We start from the raw sequence: 25,985 nt of genomic DNA, 5'->3' as shown, positions 1-25,985 counted from the left end.
CTGTGTCAGTCACTGGCAGAATCTGTCAGTGGGCGTTTCCTGAACTTCTTCCAGCATAAAAGTTCTTTGACGCCAAGTCTCCGCCTAGCCTCCCTGCGCAGAAGGGTGGGCGTGGCCAGCGGAGGACCTGTGCTCTCCCCGCTAGTTTCTGTGGAAGAGTCCTGGAGACATCTCTCAGAAGCCCTCCCCTGCTCCCCTTTCTTCCTGGTGTCACGCTGATTTCCTTCCTCAGTAGATGAGTTCCCTCTCTGCCTGCTGGGCCCTTCTCCGGCATCGTTGGGAGGCTTACCTCCACTCCTGGCTCCGATGGCAGTTCCCTGACACCTCTTATCATAAAGTAGTATTCAATTAAGTTTTACTAAAACTAGACCTACTGAAATTAATGGCCTAACTTAGTCATGTTCATTCATTTTTGTGGGCCAACACTGCGTGAAGCTTCGTTGACTAACAGCCATAATTATCGATATTGACTGTAATACAGCACCACATTACTAATGCTGAAGCCCATTAATATTAATAGGTTAATGATATCTTCCTCCCCTTTTTAAAATTTTATTTGCTAAAGTTCATTCTACACACACACTCTCTCTAGCATTGCTTCATTAACCTATAATTAATATTGTAACAAACAATATTATAAATTTCAGAATAGAATACAAATCTCAGAATAATAAATAGAACATTTTAAATAGATTACAGTTTCTTATATTAATAAACATTAATTAATTCATTGTTTATTAACCATTAAATGTACAAATACCAGAGTGGGTGAGTCAGAAGTATTTTTCTGCATGTGAAAAATGCTTTCTGCTCATGGAAGAGATCTTGTATGTCACGACAGAGCTCAAGAAAATTGAAACGAAACTTTTCTTTGGGTGTGTTCTGTGGAAATATTTATGGGCGAAAGCATTGCTCAGTTAGTGGCGCATGAGGCTCTTAATTTCAGGTTTGTGGGTTTGAGCCTCACATGGGGCAAAAAGATTCCTGCATTGCAGGGGGGGGGTAGATGACCCTTGTGGTGCCTTCTAACTATATGAGTCTATGATTCTGTCTCAAAAAGTAGAGTTTAATTGATTGTGTTTAAAATTAATGAATTGCCTAAGAGCTTTCTTTGGCCTTTGGCACAAATAAAGCAAACAAACTGCTATGGAGCCTTACTATTATAGCACTGCATGGAATTTGTGGAATTATGCTAGCATTTATTTTCCTTCTCCCTGCAGTCATTTTGATCTGGTTCATAGATTTTTCATCATTCCTAAAACAGTGCTGCATTGGGCCCACTTTCAAATCTTTATCGAAACAAGTAGGATATGAAGAAAGAAAGAAAGAAAGAAAGAAAGAAAGAAAGAAAGAAAGAAATAGAAATGTTGTGGGCCCATGTGCAGTGTGCCCTGAAGGACAGGAAAGGAGGAAGTGGCAGGAGAACAGAAGTAAAAACGTTCTGGAATTGAAAATGACCACAACTTTTTTATTATTTGGCTTTGGCTTAGGTATTGGGCATGTATCCTGAATTAGCCTCCTGCCTGCAGGCTGATGTTGGACAGGGTCAGGCTTGGGTTAAGGGTCACCTCAAGACACAGGTCAACTAAGCCGCCCCGCCCCCCGCCTTTGGAGGTTGTATGGCCCATTTGCTCCCCATTTTGGCTTCTGGACAGAATCTTCTTCTTAAAGGTACTCTGAGATACTGCATCTGCTCAAGGCAGATGATACACCATCTCACCTGTCCCCCCCCCCCCGGTGCCAGAATAGACTAAAGATTCAATCCAATGCTTTATCCGCTGAAAGTTGTGACAATTGCTATGAGGAAGGCAAAATCCTCAAACGGCCCAATTTGTTCCCGGCTCCAGAAATGATGATTTTCTCCATAGCAAAATCTTCTGAATGCAATGCCCATGTGGCTGGTGGATTGATCTGCCGCTGATGACACTGCTGGCACTCAGCGCGACCAGCTTAAACCCCCTTGGCAGAGACCAGAGTGAAGTCTTGAGCCCTCTGGTCCACTGCCAAAGCACCCCACCCCAATGGTTTTCATTGGCCAATTTTGATTTAAATTTTGGCAGGCTATCACATCATCCTTTGCGGCCGGCCAGAGGCCAAAGCAAAGTGGCCAGCTCTGAAGAAGGAGGTGACTGCCCCTCCCCAAGGGGCCATGCCAGGCCGCAACTGTAAGGGGAAGCAATTTTTGCTGTGGACCCTCATTTTTAACAGTGCTCTTATTCATGGTTCAGTCAGCTAGCGGTTCTAGGATTTAATAAATTGGATTTAATAAGTGCTGCTGTGGTCTAAACCACGGAGCCTAGGACTTTCCGATCAGAAGGTCGGCGGTTCGAATTCATGCAACGGGGTGAGCATCCATTGCTCAGTCCCTGCTCCTGCCAACCGTTCAGTTCGAAAGCACGCCCAAAATTGCAAGTAGATAAATAGGTGCCACTCTGGCAGAAAGGTAAATGGTGTTTCCATGTGCTGTTCTGGTTTCGCCAGAAGCGGCTCAATCATGCTGGCCTCATGGCCCAGAGAAACTGTCTGTGGACAAACGTCGGCTCCCTCGGCCAGTAAAGCGAGATGAGCGCAGCAACCTCAGAGTCATCTGCGACTGGACTTAACCGCCAGGTGTCCTTTACCTTTACCTTTTTAGGATTTAATAAGCTGTAAGGCACTGAAGCAGGGATTGTGGGGTGCAGGCAGGATTTTCCTGGAGTGGCAACTGACTCCATCGTACAGTTCTGATTTAGGGCAATGCTGAGATGACTTGGTAGGTGAGACTTTGGTAGGGGGTTAGGGAAGTGGGAATGAGCGCAGTAAAGGGAGACAATGATTGGACCAGGAAGGGTGAATCAGGTATGGTTTTTCTCTAAAATGCAGATCAAAATAAATTTCCCATTCCCAGTTGCTACAGACCTTTGCGCATTTCACTCTAGGGGGCAGAGCTGCATGGTGCACCCCCATTCCTGGCTCCCATGCTATGAAAATGAGAGTATTAATTCCCACATAGGGCAAAGGTTGGGAAAAAATAAAATATTTATGCATGTTAGTTTCAGTACTTTTTAGATTCATGTATGTTATATATTTTTAATGCCCACAGTATTCCTTTCCTGAGGTACAATGCAATCACATTTTTTACAGAAAGCTTTGAGATAATGTTTACTTTCTTGACAGTATATAACACCAAGGTTACAACTACTGACAAGAGGAGGTTTTAACAAAGAGAATGTCTTGTTAAAAAATAGGAGGTTGGGGTGTGTTTGTTTAGAATCTATAGCTAGTTGAGCACAATAACAGCTGGAAATGACAGTATTTGTGTATTCTGAGAAAGAGATGTTGTGGTGCTCAACCTCTTCAGTCAGAAATGAGCTATAAAAAGCCTGTAATCTAAAACTGGCAACATCGGATCCTTGAGTGCAAAAATGGATTTTGTTGTTGTTTTCTCCTGGGATCAATCTAAAGGAGTAGAAAACCCAAGATGTTTTATTGTTCATTTTCTTTTCTTTGTATTCTGCAGGAGTACTAAAATGAGTTGGGAAGTTGGTGGGGTTTGCACTTCCTCCTCAGCTTTGTCCAGTGGGCGGGGGGCGGGAATGGAATATGTCACTGGAGGCTATTGAACAATAGATGTGAAGCAGCATATTTGAGCAGGAATGCGCAGAACTGTATGTATGTAAATCTTGGTGTTACTGCTTCTGCTAGTATGTTTTATCCCACCTGGCCTCCCCCATCCTATGATATTTTACCACAGCACTCCAAGGTGTGTTAGGGTGAGAGATAGTAACTGTCCTAAGGTCACCCCATGAGCTTATGACAGAGAAGGGCCTTGGACCTTGTTCTCCCTGTTCCTAGTGTGACGTGATAACTGCTGTATCATGTTATCCTGGTCCAGAAACACCGGTACTCCTCTCCAGTGAGGCCACTTGGGCCTCAAATGGCAGCATGGCATTGAGAGGCACACCCCAGACCATGAGCCTGGTCTCTCGGGGGAAGTGCTATGCCATCCAGGACAGGCTGCGTCCCTGATTTCCATACACACATACATACCATCTTATCAGGATCAGCCTTAGTTTATTGGCCTTCATCTGGCCCATCTGGCTCAGTACTTGCACAGCCTTTCCTGATTCATGGGGAATGGAGAGGGGGGGGAGAGAGGGGGGCAGGCAGGGTTCACTCACTTATTTGTTTTTATATTATATTGTTATATTAGAGACATTGCATTCCCAATCCCTCCTAGTGGTTTCATATAGATATTAAATATTCTGGGGGACAAGGTGGAACTTGATGGCAGACTGCCTACACATTCTGTGTCCATTATTTGTTGAAATCTGCCCTGCTTAGATGGATGTCAAGAGCATAATGATAAGGTTACACAGGAAAGAATGAAAGAAAAAATATGTTGCTTTCAGATAGCTGAGTCTGAACATCCTTCTAGTTCATTTTTCAATTAGAGCTAATGTTCTAACAGCCCCCTATAGTTTCCTGATATAACTTTATCTGAGTGGGTGGCTATTTAAAACTAAAAATGTAAACCTTCATCTCTGCATTTCTTGTCTACTTCCCTTACTGAAGTACATAATGAAAGTTATTTTTTAATGGTTGCCTTTTTTATTTTAAAGAGAGGATCACAGTCTATTTGTCATAGAAAAATATCATCAGCATGGTAATTGTAGAATAATGCAATGCACAGTTTAAAGACTAATGTTAGCAAAATAAATAAATAAATATTACTTCACATGGTAAGAAGACTAATGGGGCACATCTTAGATTAGTTTAGTTTATACAGCTGTGCCAGTAAAAGGAGTATTCACATACATTTTATTTAATTATTAGTGCATTCATCTGGGTGATATTTCTATTCATGAATATCCCTTTCTTAACCACATTTCTGCACCACATCTAAATTAAAACTATTTTTTCCAGAGAACACAGATTTGAAGTTTGTAACATTTTGATATGCCATTAGGTATTATAGACAGTTTTGTTTTTCTGATAGGGCAGGTGATGTATGTATTCTTTTCCTAGCATTTCTGTGTTGTTGAAATATTTAATTAGTGATTTAAATTTGTATCCCCACAGCCAAGAACTAGCATAACAGAAGCATCACAGAACCTGTGATGCACTCAAGGGCATCCTGATCAAATTTGCAGATGACACCAAACTGGGAGGGGTGGCTAACACCCCAGAGGACAGGATCACACTTCAAAACAACCTTGACAGATTAGAGAACTGGGCCAAAACAAACAAGATGAATTTTAACAGGGAGAAATGTAAAGTATTGCACTTGGGCAAAAAAAATGAGAGGCACAAATACAAGATGGGTGACACCTGGCTTGAGAGCAGTACATGTGAAAAGGATCTAGGAGTCTTGGTTGACCACAAACTTGACATGAGCCAACAGTGTGACGCGGCAGCTAAAAAAGCCAATGCAATTCTGGGCTGCATCAATAGGAGTATAGCATCTAGATCAAGGGAAGTAATAGTGCCACTGTATTCTGCTCTGGTCAGACCTCACCTGGAGTACTGTGTCCAGTTCTGGGCACCACAGTTCAAGAAGGACACTGACAAACTGGAACGTGTCCAGAGAAGGGCAACCAAAATGGTCAAAGGCCTGGAAACGATGCCTTATGAGGAACGGCTAAGGGAGCTGGGCATGAGAAGAGGAGGTGAAGGGGTGATATGATAGCCATGTTCAAATATATAAAAGGATGTCACATAGAGGAGGGAGAAAGGTTGTTTTCTGCTGCTCCAGAGAAGCGGACACGGAGCAATGGATCCAAACTACAAGAAAGAAGATTCCCCCTAAACATTAGGAAGAACTTCCTGACAGTAAGAGCTGTTCGACAGTGGAATTTGCTCTCAAGGAGTGTGGTGGAGTCTCCTTCTTTGGAGGTCTTTAAGCAGAGGCTTGACAACCATATGTCAGGAGTGCTCTGATGGTGTTTCCTGCTTGGCAGGGGGTTGGACTCGATGGCCCTTGGGGTCTCTTCCAACTCTATGATTCTATGATTCTGTACTCTCTCTCTCTCTCTCTCTCTCTCTCTCTCTCTCTCTCTCTCTCTCTCTGTGTGTGTGTGTGTGTGTATGTGTTGGGCATCTCTCAGTGCACAATGTGCTCTGCTGCTGAATCCCTATCACTTTGTTCCAGGATACACAGTCTGAGAGCCTGAGGAGAGCATTTGCATGCATGTGTCAGACCCCGCTCTTTTTCTAGGAAGTCTTCCTAGTAGGAATGGGCCATTTCAGGCCAGGGATAGTGGGGCCTGCCCCATTGCTAGACTTTGGCGAGAAGGTTGGGGGGAACACAGTACCTGTATTTGCTACCACCTCTGCATTTCCCTTCACCTGACTGGTGGAAGGTTGCTTCACTTTTGGGAAGGGGGAGGATGAGAACAGACTTGTTCTATTCTCCGCGGCAACCTGAAAGTAACAGAGCGCATTACTTCTGGGTTTCGCCACTTGCACATGCGCAGACGCTCAAAATGACGTCACGCGCATGTGCAGAAGCAGTGAATCACGACCTGCGCAGACGTGTGTTATGTTCTACTCAGGATGCGAACGGAGATCTGGAACGGATCCTGTTCGTATCCAGAGGTAACACTGTACATGCATATACAGTAACTTGTGGACTTTGGTAAAATACCCAAATATTGCTCTATATATACAACTACACAGGTTGAAAGTACTGACAATGTTTAAGAAACAGGGAAATATCTCACTTAATGATTATATAAAAGATGTTGGCTGAGTGAGAAGTGTAAGGTAGAGGTTAATACTGGAATGCCAAATTTTGTTTAATGCATTCTATAGAATTATAAAAAATATTTTAAAATGTGCATGTCACAGATGTAGCTGGGCCTTCACAGCTGTAGTTTTGAGGCTGGGAAACAGGATTCTGGGTGAGATGTGTGTCATGGGCCAGGAGTCGCCTTTACCTGCTGAGCCTGAAGGAGCAGAAGGAGAAGTGACTCCACCTGCTGGTTATCAGCCTTCTTGCTCTGCATGAGAACCAACTGGCTCCAGCTTTCTTTAGCAGGGTTTCCAGCCTCGATCAGTTGCTGGAAACAACATTTGTTGTTCCTGACCACACCTTTCTGCTTCTTGCTTCTTGTGACTTGGGACCTTTGGCTTTCTTGACCCCTGGATTGTCTGACCACATGAACTGAAATACTCCTGACCTTAGGACTGGACTGGACCTTGCATAGGGACTCTGCCTCCAGGCAACCTCCTGAGACTTGGTTGGTTGGCTGGCCTCTCCTGCCTCTGAGGTCTGTTGTGGCTGGGCAGCAGCAGGTATAGTAATAATAATAATAATAATAGTAATAATAATAGTAATAATAATAATAATAATAATAATAATAATAATAATTGATTATTTATACCCCGCCCATCTGGCTGGGTTTCCCCAGCCACTCTGGGTGGCTTCCAACTGAATGTTAAAAACAGTACATGACAATGTTCTGTTTCAGCAGAAATGAAAGGTTTTTAGAAGTGTCTGTAGCGCAGTTTGTTTATTGCCATTTTAATGTGATTTAAAATTTTGTTGGATGCTGCTTTGAACATTGTGAATGAGTGGGATTTAAATATTTTAAATAAGTGTGATAAAAATATAACATAGAACAATGGAGACAAGGCTATTGGGAAATATGTTCATCACATAAGTAGCATCTGTATGGGTAGTGTGAATAGGCATTGTCAGAAATAATAGCACACAGGAGAAATGCACATGCAGTACGAGAGTCCTGTTGAATCTGTGCAATATGGGCAATGTCAAATCATTAGGCGATTTATGAGGTAGTTGAAACCCCTTGTTGCCTAATGGCTAGAAATACAGAATTTATTATCACTGTAAATGTCAAAAAACTGTAATTCTTTGACCTTAAAAGAAATGTTTTTGATGATATCATACACCACAGTTTTCAGATCTGTAAAATGTCAAACCTCCAACTGAATAAAAGCATAAAAACGTTATTTCATCACCAAAATTAGATTTAAATAAAGGCTGAAATGAAACCCATCTATTCATAAAGGCATTGTTAATTATAGGATGTGCCAGTCCTGTTCTGCTTGCTGAGAATTGAAACCCTTCTTTCATATTACTCTTGCCTTATAATTGATTAAACCTTTCTGGACAAAACAAAAAAAAAATTCCTTCAAGTAGCACCTTAAAGACCAACTAAGTTAGTTCTTGGTATGAGCTTTCGTGTGCATGAGAGCCAGTGCGCTGCCCAACTAGTTCTGTGTGCTGAAGGGAACATTAGTTCTTGAGCAAATGTCCAGTCACTCAACCCACTTCAGACTCTGACCCCATTTCTCCAGTCCCAGTAAACCAGTAACCCAGTAAACCATAGCTAACACTCTGAACAGGGGCAATTTGCTCCTGCTAAGCATATGGGAGAAACTATGATCCCTGGCTTATGTCTGAGCTGGAGATTGTGACTGTTTTGATCCAAAGCAGGCTCTGTAACCAACGTTTGTTTGAACTGAATGGCTAACAGCCCCATCTTCTTCTTCCAGCCTGTCATAGTGGGAAGGCCAGGCAGCATAGAAAGAGAGTTTGCACCTATCTTACCCTGACCATGGATCTTTTATATCATTGCTATCAAAATACTTCCTTTTTTATAAATGTTATTTTTGCATTTTGCATTTTACATAAACAAATGAATTAAAAATATATATAATCCCTTTTGACACCCCCCTCCTCGCATTGTGGATCTTAATGTCATGATTCCCCCCTCTGCATCTCTTTCATAACTATTTTTATAAATCCTTTGTCAATCCATAGTTCGAGCTTTTACTACAAGTTTTCAGTCAAGTATCCAAATTAAGGTTTATTGCAGTTTGGACAGTACCTTCTGCTCATAGAGTATGAAGTAGGGACAGGAAGGAAAGGGGAGATGTCACACACGTCTGATGCCCACTTCTAATCTCATAATGCATAGGAAGGGGTGTGTGTGTGTGTGTGTGTGTGTGTACGTGCACAGAAGCAACATAGGCCATTAAATGCATATACGCAGGATCAAGGCCCCATATATTGAAAATAGGAAGTGATATATCTTTTTCCAATTCTAATGGTGACCTTGAGAAGGGTAATGCCTTAAATTTTCATATTAATTTAGGAATTTGAATTGGCAGGTCAATGCTGTATTTTTTAATCAATTTGGAAATACCTTCTTGTATAAACCTTTGTAATTTAGCAGAACTTGCCAAGTGGCAAGTTTTGTGTCACATTCTTTCTAAGTGTGTACAGAACGCAGCAGTGCTTCTAACCATCTGTGAAAAAGCTGCCATGCAAGAGAAACCTGGGAATTGCTAACAATAATGATGAATGTTAATCTCAAACAAGCTAGAGATAGAAACTGCCTTGTTTCAAGTTGGTCAAGCTAAAATTGCATTTGGGAACAGCTGTTTTCCTTTTATTGAAAAAGAAGACAGTTTAATATTTCTGTGCTCTCAGAAAACATATACATTGAAAAGTGCCAAAGGTCACACAATAAAAATTATTAGCAAGTCAAATAATCATTGTAATTTACCTCACAAAATGTGTTTTGTTTCACATTTGAACACTCCAGTTCTATTTAAAATATATATATTCCAGCAGAACCTGATGAATGTTATTAGTAACCGCTGAGGTAACCATTGTTGAAAGCAGACAAAATATAAGTTGTCATGCTTTTTTAACTGGAAGCTAATAGATACCCTTACCTTCAACAGTAAATTGTAGAACGATCATTGGTCACAATATGCTGCACAACCACCACAAAGTACCAAAGTCTAATTATATATTTCAGGGCAAAATCATGAAATAGAAAAAAAATGCAGCTTCTCTTGGGACAATGAGACTAAACTTCTGAATGCTCCAGATCAGTGCTTCTGGTTTCGCTTAGTGTGATACTCAAGACAGGTCAATGCACATCAAATCATAATTCAATTTTATAATAATATAAAACCAGATCTCATTACATTTCAAATATTACTAAAATTAGTATGAAACAACAATACCCAGCAAAAAAAATCCAACACAAACTAGCCACTAAAAGCAGCAATAAAAAGGTGGGACTTTAAGACCCATTTAAAGGTGGTGAAGTCTGCTTTTAGTATTGGTTTGTAGACATCAGGGAAAACCGCTGATGGAGGTGCTTTTCTTTTCCTTGTCTTCCTGAGAAAAATAAAGGGGAGTCACGGGGGGAAATGTGAAATTTGTGTGATTCAGGAAATGTTTTCCTTTATTTTCTCTTATTCCTTTAATAACTCGGAGGCAGCGATAAGTTTATCAAGTTGTTTCCCCACCAGATGTGAAGCTTTTTTTCAAAGTTACAATAATTTAAAGACACAGAAGCCTTTGGTGGGATGAGATCTAGGCAACTGATGCCACAGGCTGTTTATCATGACTTCATCACTGATTATGTATATTGAGCATCTCTAGCTTCTGTTCCATCCAAACACTCAGGTGCCCAGTGTAGTCTTGTGTAGATGTTCAGTGTCAAAGTACATGCGCAGCGGGGAATCACAGTTGTACAGTGGTGCCCCGCAAGACGAACGCCTCGCAAGACGAAAAACCCGCTAGACGAAAGGGTTTTCCGTTTTGGAGGCGCTTCGTAAAACGAATTCCCCTATGGGGTTGCTTCGCAACACGAAAAAAATCTTGCATCCCCCCCGCGGGTTTTTTTCCGCTTTTTCTGCCCTTTCCTTAAGCCGCTAAGCCGCTTATCAGCTGTTCCGCTGATAAGCCGCTTAACAGCTGATCGCTGGAAGCCGCTTGACAGCTGTAGCGCTAATCCGCTAAGCTGTCAATGGGCTTGCTTCACAAGACGAAAAAACCGCTATACGAAGAGCCTCACGGAACGGATTAATTTCGTCTTGCGAGGCACCACTGTAGAAGCAGGTTTGTGCTAAGGCTTAAGCATCTCATTAGGATCACACAATTCATGCCTGCGCATGACCCCTGTTTTTAAGGAGAGTTAAGCAATTCCAAATAATGCAGTGGGCATATAAATGCATCAGATGAAAATGACTATGACATCCTCTGCATTGCCACTTTATTTTGGGACCAAGTCCTTCTGCAGTTGGGGGGGGGGGGGAGAATGCTGACATCACATGTGCCATGGCCTCTTAAAGTACTTTCCCTTGAGTTTACAGGGGCTTCTCTACTGGAAATAATTAGATCCCGTGAACAAAAAGAAAGCAAAACTTTTTTACATTGCTGAGCTGCTGAAAGAAAAGCAAGGGCTCCTAATTAATGTTACACATATGGCACCCTTTGAGGAATGAATGTGATTCCCTTTGCAAGTGGCAGCCCGACCATACTTGTGTCACCAACCCAGCTGCTAATTAAATGGTATTCACTTCTGGTTGTACGACTCTTGAGCAGCTTTCACATTTTGTAGGAGCCCTGTAATTAAGGCAGAGGGGGGAAACCCTATGAATTCTGCATTGTGTCTTACATTCTAGTGGCAAGAGCTTATTTTCTCTGATATACTATACATGTTATTTTTACCAACCAGTTGCTACAGATTATTACAAAGGCACTTTGAGAAAATAGTTGTGGCTTTTTCTTTTTCTAAAAGGTGTTTAAAAGGTAGTCTAGAGAAAGACAGGGAGAAGATAATGTTCCATATACACACAGGCTTATTGAAGACAGTGGGATGTGCGCAAGCTGAAAAAAGGACTTGTCTCATTTTTACTTGGATTCAGAGAAATGAATTAACTGTTTTTAATCTTCTTTAAATAGGAAAATATCAATTTAAGAAGGGAAAGGGGGTAAAAAGTAAAGGACGTTATTACAAATTACAAATGGGACCTTAGAGAAGAGCCCTTTCCTGCAGCCCATCACCCAAGTTTGCAATAAGCCAAGGAGTGGGTTGGGTTTGTTTCTCAAGCATTCTCCCCTCCTTGCCTAAGTTAAGGTCACCAGATTTTTTTCAATGAACCTGGAGACACTTTTCAACTCCAGTGGATTTTCTATGGGGACTGATTTGTAAATTCTGGGACTGTCCTTGGGAAACGGGGATGTCTGGTAACCTTAGCCTAGGTGCCAGTTCAGATTAGAGGATTTGGGGCAGATATCTCCTTCACAGTCTCCCAGGGTAAGGGGCAAGTACCTTTCTCAGAGTACTTGCTACATATATGATATATGATGAGGACATCAAGTAAGATTTGATTGTATTTTGAAGTTCTGAATGGTTATGCTGGGTTCAGCATTCAAAACATTGACATTAGGAGTGAGTTGTTTCCTATTTATTAATATTTGGAACCTTAGCTTTAAAAAAATCTGTAATGTTTCTAGAGTGTTTGTATGGTAGGTATAATGTAGCTGATGGAACTTCCTTCTAGAAGCAAATGCCTTAACAAATTGCTGGGGTACTATGGGTCTTTTGATTTCATTTCTCAACCCCTACTTTCTGCTCCCCACAGTTTGGCTTTACATCCGAGGAAAGACATTGTTGTTACTGGAAGTGATGACCGCCTGTGGAAGATGTGGGCCTTTCCCAATGGGAACATCATCATGAAGGGTGAAGGTCATACTGACTGGCTTTCTGGGTGCTGCTTCCATCCAAGGTCAGTAAAAGCAGCATTGTGAGCCAGTACTAATCCCTTCTGGGAAAGTGCTTGTTTGCTATGCCTTTTCTAGCCCGTCTGCTTTGATGACTTTCTATTCTGAGTGGATCCTTCTGCTGAATTTCCAAACATGTAGATAAATGTTCCTTTGCCTTTCACTGTGTTGACTTAAGATTGATTGCTTTCAGTATTTTGTACATTTCAGACTTTTGTCCACATGCTTGAGCATCTCACAAAGTGTAATAAGCTTTTCAGATCTCTCCATGCCAGTCTCTCTGCTTATCACAAGGCTGAATTAGATGCATACTTAAAATCACCTATAAATACTGCAATTGGCTTTTTAAGTGTTTATTTTATTTGTCCAAATGGTATCTATTTTCTCTCCCATGTTACCTAGAGAACAAGTGCATCAACCTTTCCCTAAAACTTCTCCCACCATGACTTAAGAAAAAGAAGCACTGAGATAGCCAACAACTCATTGCATTTAATTACCATTAGAAATCAGATAGGTAATGCAGTTTTACTCGGGAAAAGACAGTCTTCATTCCTCTTTCTCTCTCTCTCTCAGTATAACTAAGGGCAATTTCATAAACCCTTTTGACTGCTTATTTGCACAATTAACTGGGCATGTGAGTGGTTTATTAGCATAAGACTCTATAGTCAGAGAAAGGAGCTCATTCAAAATCTTAAGGACAAGCAGATCTAAGAGTCATCTGAATGGGACATTATTAGTTGCTTAGTCAACTCTCTCTCTCTCTCTCTCTCTCTCTCTCTCTCTCTCTCTCACACACACACACACACACACACACACCACACAGTGGTAGGGATGGAGGATCTCTCCTTTCATCTGATACCCTCTCTCCACTCCTTTGCTACCCTTTCCCTCCTGCTCAGCCCTCCTTCTGCTTCTGCTTGCCTCTTACTTTCCCCCTGCTTCTTCAAAGGTTGCCACTGCTACTTCCTATTGTTTGCCCTGTTCTGGGAAATCCTTGGTTGCACCGGCGACACCTTGACATACACTCCTTTGACTTGCTTGTTCACTGAAACATCAGGCCAAATGGCACCTGCTTCTGCTGCAGACTGTCACTTTACCCGGGAGGTTCCTTGTGGTTCGAGGGCCCAACCCCCGCGAAGTGAAATGAAGACACAAGGACACGTGATATCAGGTTAATGGGCTAGAAAAGGCCACAACTTTATTGATTACAGCAATGGAAAGGTATTGGCTTAGGCATTGGATCGAAACAAGTGGGTTTATTCACCAGTAGGTGGAGCCAGTTGATGCTAATCCAACTATAGGCTCACCCCTGCTGTCACCGAGGGTCGTGCCAGGGCCTCCCGCCAAGCAGGCATCGGACAGAATACACGACCACCAGATTCCTTTAACGGAATACCCCTAAAAATTGAAGGCATAGGCGATGGCCACACCTAGCACTTCGACACACCACAACACATTATTCCAATGCCTAACCTACCCACCAATACCACAAAAGTTGTGACGATTGCCACATGCACACACAGAGTGGCTATCCACAGGTCGGAGGAGACAGCTAAATAATACAAATAAAAGGAAAGTAACCAGGCAGTGAAGAAAACTGCACTGTGGCAAAACAAAGTTGCTAACCCAGCAACAAGCACCCAAAAGAAAAGGAGGACTTTAGGCAGTATAGTCGGGAGGCAGAGAACACTAGGAGTAAAGTCTTAAAGGGTAACGTAGAACTTCCGGAACTAAATAAGCTCAGCAGACGGAAACAATGAGAAAAGGCTTTGGAAATCTAAATGAGAAAATAAGGAAGAATGAGGGGGAAGCAGTAGGGAAATGCAAGGTACAGACAAGGGGATTAGCTTGGACAACAGCAACAACACGGCGAAACCTCCCTTTTAAAAAGTCCTCTTCAAAGTACGGGCTCCACGTGGTTGCTCAGCTGGGCACGTGGAAGAGGAGATCCTGATGAGTTGACTCACGACGGGACGACGATGAGGAAGGAAAGAGGCCAGAGAGAGGCTGGCGCTGCAGTAAAAGGCTGCTGAACACACCCCCTCCGCGGCACCTGGTTGGGTGGCCACCGGGGGGGGGGCGTGAGCGCCAGCCAGGTGAGCTGGAGGCAGGGGGCAATGCCCCCTGCTAGGCGGTGCTCGGGCTCCCGCCCACAACCACTCCCCTCTCTTTCAGGGAGGAGAGTCTTTGTGTGCAACAGACAGAGTCTGTCTTCTCTCCAGTTCCACATCTTGGTAGTGGATAGGAGGAACCAATGCTTAGTGTTACTAGACTACCACTGCATCTGGGATCTGGTGGTGATGAGTCCTTCCCATCTTCATAGTTCTGCCACAGTGCATGTGCTTTGCATGTAGATGCTCCCAACTTAAATCCCCAGCATTTCTAGTGATGGGAAAGATCTCTTCCAAAGACCCCTGGAGAGTAGACAGTACTAGACCAATGATCTTACCCAGTATAAGCAGGATCAAATGTTCCATTGAAAAGGCATCAGGAACACCATTGATGGATTATCTATCAAAGTATCACCCATACATGAAGTCGTGGGCAGGATTTTAAATATAAGCATTGGATTTAATGATAGTGAAGTTCAGATAATATAAACATATATATTGCAAAACAGCTAATAAAAAGAAGTAAAAAAAAAAAACATCAGGAAAGATGAGGTGGGAAGTCTAGAAGTACTTTTTCTTCAGAAAATTGTGTATGACATTAAATGTTTGGGAATATTTTTGGAGATTTTAAAAAAATGTTAAGAAGAAAATGGCATCTGGACAAATAGCAGGTCACTGCCACTTCTGTACAAACTTAGAGGAAGCAGCTTTTTAGTGTGGCTGCAGCAGTGGGTGGTGGGTTATTCTACTCAGAGAAGGTGTGTACAAGGCAAATTAGAGAAGACGGTAACAAGGCATTCTCCTTACTCCCCCCCCCCAACATACTAGGCTTCCTCCTCAAGCCATCCTGTAGCTATAGCTGCTGCATCTGTATGTTAACTTTGGCAGTGGGCTGTCCTTCCTGGGGCTTGTAGCTAAAATTTAACTGTTAACTATGGGCTACTTGAATTAAGGGAGGCTTAGAGGTGAGGGATTGTATTGAATTCTCCCCCCATCCCATGATCAGGAGTTACAGCTTGCCTTGTGAGGTAAGATCTCCTGTCCCAATACACCCCACTTCCATTTGTTTGATGCTGTGAACATTGCAGCTTCTACGAAGGAAGGGTATGGTCAATTGGATGGAGGGAGTGGGGTGTCTATCACAGGACCTTGGAGCATGAGCCATGGTTCACTGTAGGTAGGAAGGGTGGCAGAGAGGCAGGGAGAGCTTGAATATTGAGTAATGGGCTTGATTGGATTGGATTGATGTTTATTACGGCCATTGGCTCGTTACACGACAGTTTCCCATACCAACATATTATACTTAAACCTCCAAATTTAAAATCGCCAAAACTTACAAAAGACAAACAGTAACCGAAGCAAAACAAAACCAAAAACCACCATCATACATTACAATAAATTTGTAACCTATACATCGCCCTCTGCTCATAAATTAATCAAGGATATCAATGGTGATATCGCCTAAAACATAGATCATGGTTTAAAACAATGGTGATGTCACCTAAAACATAGGTCATGGTTTAAAGGGGCTATCCGAATCACACAGGAGACCGTTTCTCTTCTTTAGGGATAGGACGCTGATCAGGAATCTGGCAACCATGAGTGATTTTAGGGGGTCATCATCAATTAGTAGATATCTCAGTTTGGCTTCAATCGGATCATCGGCAATTCCCTTAAGATATTGAGCAAGAAACTTGCTCCTGGCCGGTAAGTGAAAAGCACAGTCAAAAATCATGTGATGCAACGATTCCGGTGCCCCACAATTACAATCACATAAGAGTGATATCTGTCCATTGGAGAATCTATTTCTCAGCACGTTCGATGGGAAGGTGTTGAATCTTGCCTTTGCAAAGGCATATCTATGAGCTGAGGAAGTTAAGGAATTCAAATATTTTGGGAGCCTTAAGAGGGGTAATAAACCAAGATTTAGAGGTGAGCAGGTACCATTGCCCAAGATCATTTTCTGCTGCAAGTCCATCTCCTCTAGCTTACAGGTTATTGTTCTTTTAGCTGGGACTATGTCCTGCTCTAGTAATTTGGATGGGGAGATTCCCATTGCCGTTATTTTCAGCTGTAAATTTTTTACCCATGGGCTCTGGAAATCATCTCTCCACATACATTGTATCAAGTACAAGTTTGGGAGATTGTGCCATAGAGATAACCAGTGACAAAGTATGTGCTTCCACAGAGCATTTTCCAGGGATACAATATTAAGTTCCATGCATAACGCTGTATTACTTACACAGTTGGGCAGTTTCAATATCCCTCTTAAAAACTGATTTTGAATGACCTCCAGGTGAGATAGGTTGGCAAAAGTCCCCCAAATTGAGATGGCATAAGCAATTGTCGGGATCACCTTGGCCTTGAAGACTTTCAACGCCGATGGGATATGAAGGGCCCCATCGGTGAAGAAGAATTGCAAGATCGCCAAGGAGATAGCTTTGGCTCTATTTGGAACATAGGCTACATGGGCCTTCCATCTGAGGTTATGTTGTAACCAAACTCCCAAATATTGGAATCTATAGACTTGTTCGATGACTCTCCCATCAATTCTCCAATTATGGAGTTTCCGGCTCTTTGAGAAAATCAGGATCTTAGGTTTTCCATAATTAATTGTAAGGGAATTTGCATTACAGTATGATCCAAAAAATTTTAGGGCCCTCCTGAGACCTACTCTAGAAAAAGAAAGAATGACTGCGTCATCCGCATATAGTAACAAGGGGCAGCGATAAAGTGCTAGGCGGGGTGCGTGGATCCTTTCTTGGGCCTCTATTAGGGGAGTCCTCATGTCACTTATGAACAAATTGAACAGGAGTGGAGCCAATATACAGCCCTGTCGGACACCTCTGTTAATGGGAATTGAATTCGTGAGATCACCCTCCGGGGTGAATCTCACTCTGGCCGCTGAGTTCTCATGGAGTTTGATTATTAGCCAGAGAAGCCTTCTGTCGATGCCCCAGCAGGTGAGTTTTTCCCAGAGGATGCTCCTGGGGATACTATCGAATGCTGCCTTTAGGTCAATGAATGCCACACAGAGTTGGCCACCCTTTGGGGTGGAATATTTCCAGGCAAGATGCTGTAAAATTAGAATATGATTAATTGTTGACTGTTTTGGGCGGAATCCAGCTTGTTCGGGCCCAATTAATTTTCTCTCTTCGGCCCATTGGATTAGTCTGTTCAGCAGGAAGTGGGCATACAGTTTCCCCACTATTGAGAGCAGGCTGATGTTCCTGTAGTTCCCCGGGTCATCTGGTGAGCCCTTTTTGTGGATTGGAACGATAACAGCGTCCTTCCATACTTTCGGAATCATTCCAGAGTTGTTAACTGCATCGAAGATGTTCGCCAGGACCTTGGCCCACCAGTCCGCGTGGTATTTTATAGCTTCTGCCGGAATCAGGTCTGGCCCAGGCGCTTTCCCTGTTTTAAGGTTGACGATCAAGTCATGGATGTCTTCCGGATCGGTAGGGGGCCAGAGGGGAAGCTGATCTTGAAATTCATCTCTTGTGTTAACGATACAGTCAGTTGTGGCAAAGTATTTTTTTAAATAAGATCCCCAAACTGGGGCGGGAATAATAGTTAAAGGGTATCTTTTAGTTCTTTTATTTACCAGGAGCCAAAATTGTCTGGTGTTCCGTGATGATGAGGCTTCTATAATTGCCCGCCATTGATTCACTTGCCATTTGAGTCTGGCACCCTTTTGAATTTGCTTGTAGGCCGATTTTGCTTGGAAATATTCTTTTGGCAAGACCGTTGCCCCAGAGGCTTTATATTCTTTGTAGATGTTACCAAGAAGTTGTCTAGCCTGTTTACAAGCACTGTTGAACCACAATGCACCTGTCTTCCTTTGTGTTCGATTTATTTTATGCGTCGGGACAGAGAAAAAAGACGTAATGAGTAATGGGCTTACGTTGCATTTTGTATTATTGCATTTTGTAAGTTTATGAATGACTGAATAATAACATTAAATTAGAAGAATAGTTGGAAGAGGCAGAGCCCAAAGGGAAATGGGAAAAGAGGCAAGGAAAGGAAGAGTAGATAGGAGTTACTGTTGAGCGACTTCACACATGGGTTACTGTTGACAAGCTTGAGAGCTAGCTCAGTTGGTACAACATGAGACTCTTAATCTCAGGGACATGGAGTTGAGCCCCATGTTGGGCAAAAGATTCTTGTGTTACAGGGGATTAGACTAGATGACCCTTGTGGGTCCCTTCCTATTCTGCAATTCTGTGACTCTGATACTGAGGGACTTGTAAACACTGAAGCAATGAATCCTAAGATATAGGTGTGTGTCTCTGTGTTAAATTACACATATGAATAACCAGCAAAATCATTGTCCCATTTACTGTTGAGGTATAAATGTTTGTGGGCTCCCCTTAAGGTGGCAGGTAGGGACGTGGGTGGCGCTGTGGTCTAAACCACTGAGCCTAGGGCTTGCCGATTGGAAGGTCAGCGGTTCGAATCCCCGTGACAGGGTGAGCTCCCATTGTTCGGTCTCTGCTCCTGCCAACCTAGCAGTTTGAAAGCACGTCAAAGTGCAATTGGATAAATAGGTAGGCGGAAAGGTAAACGGTGTTTCCGTGCGCTGCTCTGGTTCGCCAGAAACAGCTTCGTCATGCAGGCCACATGACCCAGAAAAACTGTGGACAAATGCTGGCTCCCTCAGCCTGTAAAGCAAGATGAGCCTGCAACCCCAGAGTCGTTTGCGACTGGACTTAACTGTCAGGGGTCCTTTACCTTTACCTTTCGGGTCTGTTATGACTGAACATTCTTCCACTTTTTTGCAGGGCGAGGAACCCTTCACATAAAAAACTAGCATCTCAGGTAGAAGGCTAAACTAGAACTCTTCTACATGACACACCAGTTTTCTATGACTGTTTTAGTACGGAGGAGCTATCAATCATGTGATTCCCACCAGCTGTACTTTTGACAGAGGTTTATACTTCAGTGAGAACTAAGCCTTTTAATACATGTCGCTAGTATGTTTTGTTGTTTTGCTTCTGGGAGGGTGGGGCATAGATGCATGTCTGTCAAAATATTCTAGTTGATTATGTAATGTAGTTCCTACTGGACCAGTCTTGAGAACATCAAAGTAATTTATGGAATAAAGGGGCGGGGCAATTGGAAGAGAACACTACCCATTGTAGTGCTGCTGGGCATACTAATAAGATTTTGATCCTGTATTGTTGCCATGGCATCCAGTGACTCGGCCTCCAAGGATTTCTCATTAGTCTTTGACCAACACACTTTTCAAAAGGCTTTCCTCTTTTTCACTCAGTTATTAAAATTAAAATAAGCCAGTCTGAATTTATTTTCACCGCATGGTATTGAAAGAATAGGAAAAAAGCTGCTGTTATTTTTGTACGTCGTTGAAGTCATTCAATATATGAATATGGAATTCACACATTTCTTCCAATTTAGGGTTTTACTAAGAATGCAGCATTTAATAGGATTTAAATTCTAACTTTATGTTTGGTTTCTAAGTGTATCCTTGTAAGTGACTGAGCAGCAACCAGGTGGGCTTTTCTAGCAAGGACTGAAGGGAAATAATGGTTAGGCTGCTACAATCAGGATGGCTTTTTTTCAGAGATCCATAGCAAATAAAGGAAGTTGACCCTAACGTGTTGTCAGGAGCATTATTTTTAATTTTGAAACCATATTTTATGATACAGATTGTCTTTTCTTCCTTTATTGCGTGGCGAGCCCCCCCCCCCCCGGAAATAAAGACACATGACACAATTATTAAGGTTAATGGGCTAAATAAGGCCACAACTTTATTGGTTACAGGTGATGAGTGGTATTGGCTTAGCCTCAATTGTTATTTCAGGACGAGGAAGGCAGAACTTTAGGTGTAGAAATACTAACAAAAGAAGGAAATATAGTGGTGGGAATATACGCCCTGAACAATAGAAAGGATGAATTTTTTAGGAATTTAGAAGAGAGACTATGGGACTATGTGGGCGAAAATATAGTAATCATGGGGATTTAAACGGGGTGACATCCATAGAAATGGATAGAACACAAAGAGACAGAACATATAATTCAGGTAGACTACCACTCTCCTTCTTTCATTTAACTAAAAATTTTAATTTATATGATGCCTGGAGAACAAAAAACCCAAGTGTTAAGGATATAACTTACTATTCAGAGGCAAAAAAATATGGGGGATGAATCAATGCAATTTGGTTATCAAAGAAATTGATGTTGAATTTAGATAAAGCGGAAATATTGAACAGATCTATATTAGATCATAATCCAGTATCAGCTCACATGAAATTTAAAAGTCATACTAAGGGGAGGTGAAGAATGAATGATGAGGTATGGAGAGACGAACAAAGGGTATTAAAAGCAAAAGAAACATTGAAATAATTTTTTGAAATAAATGAAAATCATAGTACAGACAAGAAAATAATCTGGGAGGCAAGTAAAGCTTACATGAGAGGATATGCAATACAACAAATGGGGAAAATAAAGAGAAATAAAGAAAATAATATTATGGAGATAAATAAACCAATAAGAGAGAAAGAAAAAGAACTTGTAAAAAATCCAAAAATGAAGACACACTCCAGCACATAAAGAATCTACAAACTCATTTATCCAATTTAATCAATAGAGAAGTTGAAAAAAAAAATTATCAGGACAAAACAAAGATACTTTGAACAGGCAAATAAACCCGGCAGAATGTTGACATGGCTTATTAAAGAAAGACAAATAGAAAGAGTAATAAATAGAATTATAGATGAAGAAAAAGAAATTATTGAACCGGAACAGATTAAAGACAGATTTATAAAATATTATTAAAAAATTTATAAAGCGGAACAGAAGGAAGAAAAGAAAATTCAAAATTATCTGTTAGAAAACAGCTTACCAGAAATTAATGAAATGGAATATGCCAGCTTAAATTCAAATATTGAATTAGAAAAAATAAAAAACTGATAAAAAATATGAAAGAAGGGAAATCACCAGGACCAGACGGAGTCTCAGTGACATACTATAAAAAACTAGAAGAAATAATTGCACCAAAATTATAATTAATTATGAATGAAATACTAGAGAAAGGAGAAATACCAGATTCTTGGCAAGAAGCATTAATAACCCTACTCCCAAAACTATGTGCAGATTCAAAATTAATTAAAAATTATAGACCAATCTCCCTATTAAATATAGATTATAAAATTTTCACAGGTGTTTTAGCAAACAGGATGAAAATTTTGTTAAAAAGAATAATAAAGAAAGACCAAGCCGGGTTTCTACCAGAGAGGCAAATTAAACATAATACCAGAGTAATCATAGATTTACTAGAATATGTGGAAATGAAACCAAGTAAGAAATTAGCAATGCTGCTGGTAGACGCTGAAAACGGATTTGATAGTGTTTCATGGACTTTTTAATTAAAACTTGTAAAAGTTTGAGAATAGGAAAGAGAATTATGAATGGAATTCAGGTAATTTATAAAAAACAAGAAGCTAAATTAATAATGAAATTATGGAGGAATTTGATATTGAAAGAGGGACAAGACAAGGATGCCCCCATCACCACTTCTATTCATTACAGTCTTGGAAACATTACTAATAGCATTAAGGAAAGATAAAGAAATAAGGGGTATAAATTTGGAAACACAATATTACAAAGTTAAAGCTTTTGCAGATGATGTAACAACCGAAACTCCAGTAGAAAGCATTCAGAAAGCACTAATAAAAATGAAAGAATTTGGTGAAGTCTCAGGATTTAAACTGAATAAAGACAAGTCAAAATTGTTAACAAAAAATATGGGGGAGAAAGATAGAATTGAATTAGAGAGAACAACGGGATTAAAAATAGAGAACAAGGTAAATTACTTCGGGGTATAGATCACAAATAAAAATACGAATTTGTTTAACGACAATTATATTAAAAAATGGAAGGAAATCTTTTTTAGTCTGCATTCTGGAAAATTGTGTAGACAAAATGTTTTTATGTATGGTTATGTATTGTTTTTATTTCTTCTATTCATTTAATGAAATTTAATAAAAAATTAATTAAAAAATAAAATAAAAAGGTGCATAAGACTGGGCTTAGTGAAGACAAACATAATTGCTTTAATGGTTAAAGTGCCACACTGTCACCTAATAGGCGTCCTTGCCTTCAAATACAACTGCTGACCTTAAATTGCTAAAATTACTATGCACTGAAAAATACTTACCAAATCTTAACTATACCCTGCAATTTCCCCTTCTGTATCTACCCAATGCTTCCAAATAAAAGTGTGCTGGTTTTAGTGGTTTTTGAGACACATTATCACTTAACAATATACCGTATTTTTCGCTCTATAACACGCACCCGACCATAACACGCACATAGTTTTTAGAGGAGGAAAATCCGTAGGCATGCCACCCGTAGGCATTCCCTCCATAACACGCACAGCCATTTCCCCTTACTTTTTAGAAGAAAAAAGGGAGTGTTATGGTGCAAAAAAAACGGTAATTCTTCATCTTTAGTCGCAGCTTCTTGCTTGAAAATTGTGAAAATTGCCATGCACTGCAGGCTACAAGCTTACACTAGTGCTGTGTGATCCTCCCATCTATCTAGAAGAATATCACAGGGGAATCTTAAGGTCACCATCTCAAGCCAGACATAAGGTGCTTAGCTTACTTTCCACTGCAGGATGCACATCGTTATAAACAGATTTATAAAAAGATTACAGATTTAAGTAGGTTTCACAGGAAAAATATGTTAGGTAAAGGTAAAGGTACCCCTGCCCGTACGGGCCAGTCTTGACAGACTCTGGGGTTGTGTGCCCATCTCACTTAAGAGGCCAGGGGCCAGCGCTGTCCGGAGACACTTCCGGGTCACATGGCCAGTGTGACATCGCTGCTCTGGCGAGCCAGAGCTGCACACGGAAACGCCGTTTACCTTCCCGCTGGTAAGCGGTCCCTATTTATCTACTTGCACCCGGAGGTGCTTTCGAACTGCTAGGTTGGCAGGCGCTGGGACCGAGCAGCGGGAGCGCACCCCGCAGCAGGGATTCGAACCGCCGACCTTTCAATCAGCAAGTCCTAGGCGCTGAGGCTTTAACCCACAGCGCCACCCAAAGAAGCAAATAACATTGCTGTATCAATAGTCTCAATAACAGCCTTTAAATCAACAAAGGAGGCAAGCAAGTGGTCTTACACACTGTCTCATACTTGTGTAAACGTGAGTGATAAAGCATTGCCCATGGTGACATAGCCAGTTCTCAAATAATCAGTCTGTTATTTGACAGAGACAGCAAAAGCTGCCCAGATTTCTAATTTAAGTAGTAGAATTTAGCCCCAAGACAAATTAAGCTGTGTTAGGTCTATAGAATTTAGGCAGAACACCTATTAAGCTAATTTGTCTATGCTTTGAAGAACTGTTTATCCCCCTTGTGGAATATATGGACTACATTGCTTAATTTTCAGTCATTACAAATAACCATAAATAAAAATGCTTCCTAATAACTGAGACTTAATAATCATTTTTTTAAAAAAAGAAAATATCTCACTGGGAATGCTTTATTTTCATTCACAATCAGCTCAGCCAATTCACTCCTCATGTCCAGGGTCATGAAAACTAGCTGAATCATTATGAATGTCTTTGGATCAAGATACTGAAAAGTTTTGTTAGAAATAGCAGCAAAGTGCTGTTCTCAGACAGAATTAGAAATGTTAGTTATCAAGTAATTAGAATCGCTAGCTAATTAGAGTGGCTGCCTTGGAGTTATTAGTCTTCCCAGGGTTGTAAAACAGCATTAAGGGTCTGATGGTATTGGTAGGTGATCCTGCCAGTCAAGGAGGCACAGAGGTCTGCCTACTTTCTTCTTTCTTCTGGGACATGCAAGTCTCTGGCCATCTCTGGTCCTGAAATACTTGCCTGGGTGGAAGGGCCAAGCCAGGAGCAATGAAATGTCATTAAGATAACTAGAGTAGCCACTTCAGAGTTCTCTGGAGGTGTAAAACCAGGCATGGCATTTACAAATCAAGGTCAGGTTTTTTATATCGCTCCTCCCTTTTAAAATCAAATGTCATAATTTATCAGGTGCATATCTGGTTATTATGCCGCTTTAAAAAGTGACCACAACAAATGCCCTTTAAATGCATATGATTTTTGTTTTGCAAAGTAGTCTTGAATAAGTGCAAGGTTGTGAACATTGCTATGATTACAAGCTCTTTGCTCTTCCTCCACCCTAACCCCAAACCTAGAACTAAAATATGAAATCATACTTCTGTTTGTCACCGTACTGGCTTCACAAAAGGAGAGAAATAAACTGAGAAATAGCCCTATTCAGACAAACCACTGAACGTGTAGAGGCAGGAGGTGGGTGGAGAAATCAGTGCCTTCTCTCTCTGCTTTCAGACTTGGTGTGTTCCTCTGGTGTGTTCCTCTTATGTACACCTGTATATATTATATAGGCCTGTATACTATATGATTTTTTACATAGGCCTGTGTACGTTAACTGGGCCAGTTAATTTTGGCCTGACATTGAAATGTGTACATTGTTCTTAGAACATCATTAGCCAAAAACAAAAATGAATGAATGTCCTTGGTGTGAGAAATGGGAGAAGGTTGAGCAACCACTTACAAAGTAAATGTCTTAAGAAAAAAGTAGACTTTAGTTTAAATCTCCAAGACCCTCATGTTCCCAATCCTTATTTTTATATCACATCATTACATTACAAGTGAATTATGTAGGAATTTTAAGTCATAGCCATTATTCTGGCAGTAGTTTGAAATTATGGATTATGGACAGTGAATGACAATATTCACCTGCCACATTATGGCTGAACCTTCAAAAGAGCTAACCTCCGTTCTGATTTGGGCTCTGGGATCAGCTGAATACTAAGCCAGTGTTAAAAACTACCTCAGTCTCCCCACAAGGTCTGTGGGCCCTATGATATTTGTAAAGAAGAGCTGAACAAGTTCCCTGCAGTTAAGTAGACTGGATGTCTATACTGTGATCCCTTGTGCAGCTCTGAGAATGGAATTTTGCCTTGAGCTTTATAAAGGAAAAGAAAACTTCAAACAGAGTTAATAATTTGCAGAGTATAGTAGCTAAAAAAAACTGGGAGGTGGAGGGATACCTTTTCCTTTCTTGTGGAATTTCAGGTAACAAATGGTCAGACTTCAAAGGGAGACCTCAGTATTGTGTTCTCCATATTTCTGTGTAGCGCTTTCCAAGAAGAGAAGCTTCGAAGCTTTTATTTTGATTTAAACAATTTAGGGCTGGAAATTGACCCTTCCTATGTGGCTATCTCAATATTATGTTCCATTCCAATTCTCTGTTTAGTGATGTCGGGGATGGGAATCACTAATCCATGAGCCAAACTAGCTAGGGGCCAGCTACT

General features: G+C 41.1%; 1 protein-coding gene across 3 annotated transcripts in view; it reads left to right on the top strand.

Annotated features, from left to right (window-relative positions):
• The window catches only part of SPAG16 (sperm associated antigen 16), a 399,910-nt gene that overhangs the window by 162,308 nt on the left and 211,617 nt on the right, over nucleotides 1-25,985 (top strand). For 2 of the 3 annotated variants that reach the window (XM_081924718.1, XM_081924720.1), the window contains exon 11: nucleotides 12,397-12,540. The exons of the other annotated variant lie outside the window; for it this stretch is intronic. In XM_081924718.1, the coding sequence (XP_081780844.1) occupies nucleotides 12,397-12,540 (144 nt within the window). The remainder of the gene's footprint in view (nucleotides 1-12,396; nucleotides 12,541-25,985) is intronic. 3 annotated transcript variants of the gene reach the window in all.

This window comes from Podarcis melisellensis, assembly GCF_964234715.1.
Source record: "Podarcis melisellensis genome assembly, chromosome: 1".
In the NCBI taxonomy this organism is placed as follows: domain Eukaryota; kingdom Metazoa; phylum Chordata; class Lepidosauria; order Squamata; family Lacertidae; genus Podarcis; species Podarcis melisellensis.
Note: the sequence above shows the minus strand (reverse complement) of the source record. Positions and strands in the feature narration are given on the sequence as shown.